This window comes from Myodes glareolus, chromosome 16 (genome assembly GCF_982192425.1).
Source record: "Myodes glareolus chromosome 16, mMyoGla1.1, whole genome shotgun sequence".
NCBI lineage: Eukaryota > Metazoa > Chordata > Mammalia > Rodentia > Cricetidae > Myodes > Myodes glareolus.
The window spans coordinates 3770930-3777783 of record NC_142041.1 but is presented as its reverse complement, the minus strand read 5'-3'; the positions used below and the strand labels follow the sequence as shown (position 1 = coordinate 3777783).

At 41.0% G+C, this 6854-nt stretch overlaps 1 protein-coding gene across 1 annotated transcript in view; it reads right to left on the bottom strand.

Moving 5' to 3' along the window:
- Necab1 (N-terminal EF-hand calcium binding protein 1) overlaps nucleotides 1–6854 on the bottom strand; it is a 151602-nt gene that overhangs the window by 4070 nt on the left and 140678 nt on the right. Inside the window, exons 11-12 of the mRNA XM_085676983.2 lie at nucleotides 3451–3528; nucleotides 1888–1979 (exon numbers count right to left, since the gene is read on the bottom strand). Of these exons, the coding sequence (XP_085533109.2) occupies nucleotides 1888–1979; nucleotides 3451–3528 (170 nt within the window). The remainder of the gene's footprint in view (nucleotides 1–1887; nucleotides 1980–3450; nucleotides 3529–6854) is intronic.

Here is a 6854-nt window from a genome sequence, read left to right as displayed (position 1 = left end):
TGCTTACTATACCATTCCTCTCACCCTTCTTGCTAGCTCATGAGCTTCCACCCAAGTTTTCTGACCTGGATAGACTCCAATAAGAACAAACAGTACATTTACCCTTTTGAACCAACAAGTTTAGTTTGGGGAGAATTGAAAATAGATCTGATGACAAACACAAAAATATTAATATTAGGCCTTGGAGATCTGCATGTCTAATACCAGTGTTCCACTGTTTTGTGTCATATAGCACCAGTACAGTCTTAAGGATGAACAGACAAATGCTAGCCCTGTGTTTGTACATTCTAGTGACAAAGGCTCTAGTCAGTCATATGTACATCATTTGTGTTATAGGCTGAACCTATTAGAATAGCAAGTTTCAGCTCATAATACTGAAGCTAAAACCTTGCTAGATAAATAGAATGTGGCCTCCTCAGTCTCTTCCTCCATAGCTTGTCAGCACACTTTTCTGGCACCTTGACATACAAACTGAGTCAGACTGCAAACCCCAGGAGCTCAGCCATGTTTATGGCTTTTTTTTTTTGAGGATTAAACCAGCTATGCAGTGAGAGATCTTGTACTCGTGTCCCCAGATGCTCTACTGGCACACCAAGCTCTGTCTTAGACTGTGGGGGTCAGTTAAACTGAAAGCTATCTCCCCCAGCCACTTGTCTCCCCCACCAGCTGCAGTACCGTCTCCCACCTGGTCCTCAGTGCATCAGATCCCCACCACTCCATTCAGACTTCTCTTTAGCAGTGGTCTTGTCAAATTCAGTTTCCTGTGTCATTTTTCCCAATCACTTCACCACGAATTGCCCCCAAGGTGCTTGGCCTCCATGCATTCTACTCTGATACTATCTTATCCCTTCCTGCCTGTCCTGGTTCTCCCCTCAATGGTGCCCCCACCCCGTTCTCCAGAGTAAACGAGGCTCTCCTTTCTCTCCAGACCTTTCACAGAAAGACGTTCCCGTCTGTCTGCACATGTCCGCACTCGGAATTGATCTCACTGCTCCTTGGCAGCTGGAATCCCAGCAGGCTCCTGGTGTAGGTGTTGTCTGCGCTCATGCTGACCCCTCTTGTCCGCCCTGTCAGTTATCACTGATTGGACCATGTTGTCATCCATACTTTGAGTAAGATCATTTCCGTAGTCTACAATGCGTGTATGGTCTCCAGGAATAAGTACTTTGTGCTTCGGTTTTGTGTAAGTGTAAATGTGCCCTTTGTAAACAGCCTCTTGTCATGTCACACTGGATAGACAGCACTTTACCCTTACTTAGAGATTGTTCTTAGTTTATACATCAATTAGCTCCTAGCAAAATACTTGGTCAGAAAAGACTCCCAACCAGTGAAGGCTAAAAGTATCCCAGAACTCCAGTGCCAAGCATACATTATTACTCAGTAAATACATGCACCAGTGATAACTGAGTATGCGGATAGACAGCAAGTGAATTTTCTCAGTAATATTAAGCTTTCTTCAGACTTCTTAGACAATTCCAAATCTCTCTCCTCCTGTTCTTTCTCCCAGCTATAAGAACTTTAGAAATGATTATAATGAACGTTCCTAACATTCTAACAACTATTTTGTGATCACTTATTTAAAATTGCATTCAGTGTACTAGTTGTAAAATAGTAAAGAACATGAATAATTTTTTAAAGTATATGAGTTGACTTATACTTAAATTTTCCTAAAATTGTGGTAACCAAGCAACTACCAGTACTAGGTTTAATGCAGCTAGAAACAAATAGTCATTAAGGACAAAAGACAATATTTATTCCACTCTCCCCCTCCCCCAAACTTTAAATAAGCAGTAAAGAACACTCCACTGATAGTGCGGAAGACCATGCTGCCTTAAAGGAAGGCATGGTAGAGAAGCACAGAGAAGTAGGACATGCGTAAGTGGTTACCAGGAACTAGCATCGTAGACGTGAGTTCCGGGGTTTCCAGGAAATCCACGTTGCTCCTTTGGAAGGTCTTGCTGTAATTCGTCTGGAGGTGGCTGTGAAATGATTGTAGGTTAAAGCTGTGCATTTTTGTTAAAAGCCTTCCCAAGTAGAGGACAGCAGAGACCAAATTCAACCAAGATGTCAAGATTTGGGGGTGATTTGAACTAAATGGTCAGATACATAAGCTCTTAATGCTTACTTAACTTTAATACAACCTGAAGAGTAATAATTATCAGAAATTTGGAAGAAAGGGCCATTTAAGATAAGCATACAAATTACACAACAACAGGAGGTAGGCTGAGTTCCAGGAGAAATGACAGAATTTTAATATTTGCATGCTTGAAGAATAGGCTATCGAAGAATAGGAACTGCAAATTTTCTAACAGAGAATACAATTCTCATTCTTAAAATAGCCAATGTGCTTGGATCTAAGTTGCCTTCCAGACTCTGCCTGAAATAATATTGTTGCCATTGTGTCTTCATTGTAGCACAAAGCGCTTCAATTATTTATTACTGGACAAGCACTCTGCCATTGAGCTGCCCACCAAGACTGCTTCTTGAAGCCACAAAAATAACAATTTGAGATGAAATATGAATCAATTCCATTTCCCAGCATTCTCTTTTGTTTCCATATTTATCACTCTAAAATACTGGTTATCAGAGAGCAATATTTTTTGTGCTACCTAAAACCATCAGGAACTATTTATGTGATAGAAGAACAAAAGTTCCTTCATCACATTTTAAAATTGTATATTTCTTCCCCCTCCCCAAATTTTAAATAAACAGTAAAGCAAGCTCCATTGACAGTGTGGTAATCATTTTTACTTTCAAAGTTGACCTGTAAGCTTTTCCAATGTCCTTTATTCTTATATTTGTAATCTTGTAATCTTTAAGGACATTTGAAAAGTTGTATTAGCCACTGTATAGTTTTAAATGTAAACAAAATCATGTCCACAGAACTCATATTTTATAAAATCTAATACCTACTCATCACTTCTTCCTGAGATACCCGTGACCCTGTCTAATTCTGCTTTACCAAGAGAATTAGTAAAATGCAAAAACTCAGAGTGGGATCATCATGCAAAGCTATGACATAAATTCCAAAGAGTGTAGAATTCAGTGGACTAGGGCAGGCACGTTTGAAGAGGAGGTAAATACCTGGCCTGAAACCCAGATGCTCATCAAGGCTAAAGCAAAAGTGTTTCAAATTCAAGGCCTGCCTGGGCCACAGAGTAAGTGCAAGATCATTCTGGACAACGTATCCACCCTGATTTCACAGCATAAACTTAAAAGGGAAACTGGAATGTACCAGTGACAGAGTGCTTGCCTCGCGTGCTCAGAGCCCTTGGGTTCAGTTGTTCAATCTACAGCACCACAAAAGTAAGTAAAAGCACAACTTTGTCAACAGTGTAAGTGTCTTCACATGCACCGCCACATCCACGTTTAACAACAGTCCGAAAGTGTCTTCATGTACATTGCCACACCCACATTTAATGAAACAAGTAATTTTTCCTTGCAACTTACCGGTTCCACACGCTGCTGTTCTCCCAGAACTCATAAATCATGTAGCGAGATTCATTTGCAAGCTTCTGTATAGAAATACTGAAATAGAAAAGGCATGATTGTGCTCTGGAAATTAAAGAAGCAAAAAGGATGGGTGGGAGAAATGGCCCGGGAAAAGCAAAAATGACAACGTGCACAGTCCTCAACAAGGAAGGTGGAGAGCAGCCGAGGAAGACTCCTAACAGCCTTGAGTTTCCACCTGTGTACTGTGCATACACATTGACACACATACCCATAACCACTCTAAGTGCACACACAGACAAAAGTGAACCAAGTTTTCTAATCTCTGTATGTAGCATGCAGCAATGTTACCTGTATGTACAGGAAACAAAGTAACTTAAGCCGGGCAGAGTATCAAGTGGATTTATCAATAACTGAGTAGCTCACTGCATCTATTTTGTTATATAATTTTTAGGTTAATATTATCTTTGCACACTTTTATTAAAGTTCTTAGCTTATTATTTGTGTTTTGCTTGTATGTATGTCTGTGTACACTTAAATGTCTTGTGCCATGGAGGCCAGAAAAGGGTATCGTGGTCTGCTGAAATGGGCTGCAGTTGTGAGTCAAACCTGGGTCCTCTGGAAGACCAGCCAGTGCTCTTAACCACTGAGTCGTCTCCCCAGTCCCCATTCACAAGTTTTATTAAGCATCTTTTATACCAAAATGTATTAAAAATTGTTTTAAAATGTCCTGCTCACAGCAGTGTGGAGCATAGTGGGGAACAGTTGTCTAAAACAGAGGGGAAAGTTGAACAATAACAGAGCAAATGAGGAAGAGCCAACCAACACTGAGACGGAACAGCGGGGCACGCTCACACTCGTGAAGCTCACAGTTTGTCCAAGAAAAGAAGGTGTGATACAGCTAAAAATTGAATTCTTAAAGAATATCTTTTTAGTCTAATGTTTCATAATATATTTAAATTAAGAAGCAAAATGAAGGATCAAAAATTAAGGATTTATCAGTGAAATATTTAGGTTTTATCTATTGGTGACCAGCAGGTGGCAGTAACTACACAAAGAAATTTTAATACATTTTTGTTTTAAAAGATCCTGCTCATAGCAGTGTGGAGCAAGAATAAAGGACACTTTGTTTATTTTTGTAACATGGTATTTTTCATAGGTTTTAAAGTATAGTTTGATTCATTAGGTGTGGTGTACTAATGTACTAGCTCAACTTAAGATTCTTCTGAGTAGGTATTAGCTGCATGATCATAATACAATAAGGGTCTTGTGTTTCCTACCCCAGAAATTCCTGGGTAAGCTCTGCGACTTTCTCCACAAACCCATTCATTCTTAAGGGTGTCTCAAGAGCGATTTTTGCAATATAATTGACAGTCACATTTCCTGGGCCCTTGACATTGGAAATATGAATATATCAATTTCTAGAGTTTTGTAGCTGAGAGTAAGTAGCCTCAGAGATAACTTAGTTCTATTTAAAAATGTAGAATTTTGGAACAAGGATATGATTGGAATTGCTTTCTACCTTTATGAGTAAGGATCCTATTTACAAAGTAAGATCACAAAATCATCGAAGGCAGAAGCTATTTCCTGTCTGGTGTCAAGGCTGATTCTACGAGCACACTGTGTATGATGATTCTCTCACAGGAACCGGGCATTCATAAAGGCAGAGAAAGTGAGCTGCATATAATATATCATGATATATCCACTCACATGAACGATCTACTTGAGTTTTTCTCCAAATTAAATATACAAAGTGTGTGTGTGTGTGTGTGTGTGTGTGTGTGTGTGTGTGTGAAGTGTGCACACCAGGTTGGGTATATGGAGGTCAGGGATAAGCAGTAGAAGCCAGTTCTCTCAAAGATCAAACTCAGATCATTGGGCCTGGTGGCAAGCACTGTTAGCTCCTCAGACATCTTGTCAGCCCTCCGCAAAGTCTTTGAACACCATTGACAGAATTCTATAACCAAACCTCTGTCAGTCCTCAAACTTCCAAATGTCTCAGGGAATACTCAGAGCAAAAGTTCTAATTCAGTTCCACCCCTACTTAGCCACAAAAAGTTCAGGAAATTCAACTGTAATTAAGTCCAGACAAGGAAGATTAAACATGGACAAGTTTTTAACACACCGGAGTCTGCTTTTGTTCTAAGCTGGATGTAATATATGCCTGCAGCAATTCCCATGAAAACTAAATAAGAAAATGGATGAAAGTTGTTAGTCTTGTAAGATATCACCCATGGCAGCACTCTGTGTCTTGCATGGGGAGGCTAGCTAAGCATCATGGGAAACAAATCTAAAACTTTGATAATTCATAGCTTCATCAGCCAGCACTAGGCAGCTGTGGAAGGTACCCAGGATCACAGCGACTGAGTGAGTGGCATTGGATGATTTGTCAACAAGGAGAGAGCCAGGGCTGATTAACACATCTGAAACATTGAATTTAGACCGGGGATGTCTCTTGCAGAGGGTGTTCCACCTGTGTGGTCATTTTCTGATGCTCCTTACATCTGGTAAGATCTACATTCTGACAATTCCTGCCCTGGAAATGAGCTGCAGAAACAGACCAGTGCTGCAGAGGATAAGGCAAGACTGGGAGTTTCCTCCAGCAAACGGTCCTCTCCTCACCTCTGCTCCCACTGGGGACCGTTCTTCATGATTCTGCATGGTTTGCAGCATCACACTTATTGCCTCTCTGACCTGCCCACAGCATGGCCCTCCTCTCTGGGGCTATTCTGGTGCCCAGAGTGGTTTCAGAAATTTAAAAACTTTTGTGCCCTTTTAAGAAATATAAAACATCTAACAAATCCCCGGGAGTTCGGCACAGACTTTTCTTCTTTCTGTCCTTGCTATTTCTAAAAGTTTACTGAGTTCAGTGTCCTGCAGTTGCATGGGTTTCTTTTGTGTTTTCTGAGTAGTTTTATTTTTAAATGAGTGGGCTTTTAGAAACTACATACGTCCCTGCCTCGGAAAATCTCTAATTCTTCCAAGGGTGAAACTGCTTTAATCTGTGCTCTTCTGATCCTGATATGAAGTAGAACGGTAGCCATGGAAGTGCAACATTTCCTAGTGTCTCTTACAAAGGCTGCGCTGGGAGGTGAGGAGCTGCTGAGATACTCATACTGCAGAGATGCCAGGTCAGCCAAGAAGAAGGAACTGGTGAGTCTAGCTCAGGTTTCAGGGTCTTCAGTTCACACATAAACATTCCATGAGATTGTGTGCGTGTGCGTGTGAGAAAGGGAGAGAGGGAGAGGGAGAGGGAGAGGGAGAGGGAGAGGGAGAGGGAGAGAGAGAGAGAGAGAGAGAGAGAGAGAGAGAGAGAGAGACTAGGGATTGAACCCAGGACCTTATACATGCTGGGCAATTGTTCTACTTCTGAAGGACATCCTTAATACTTTTCTGTGTTTGGC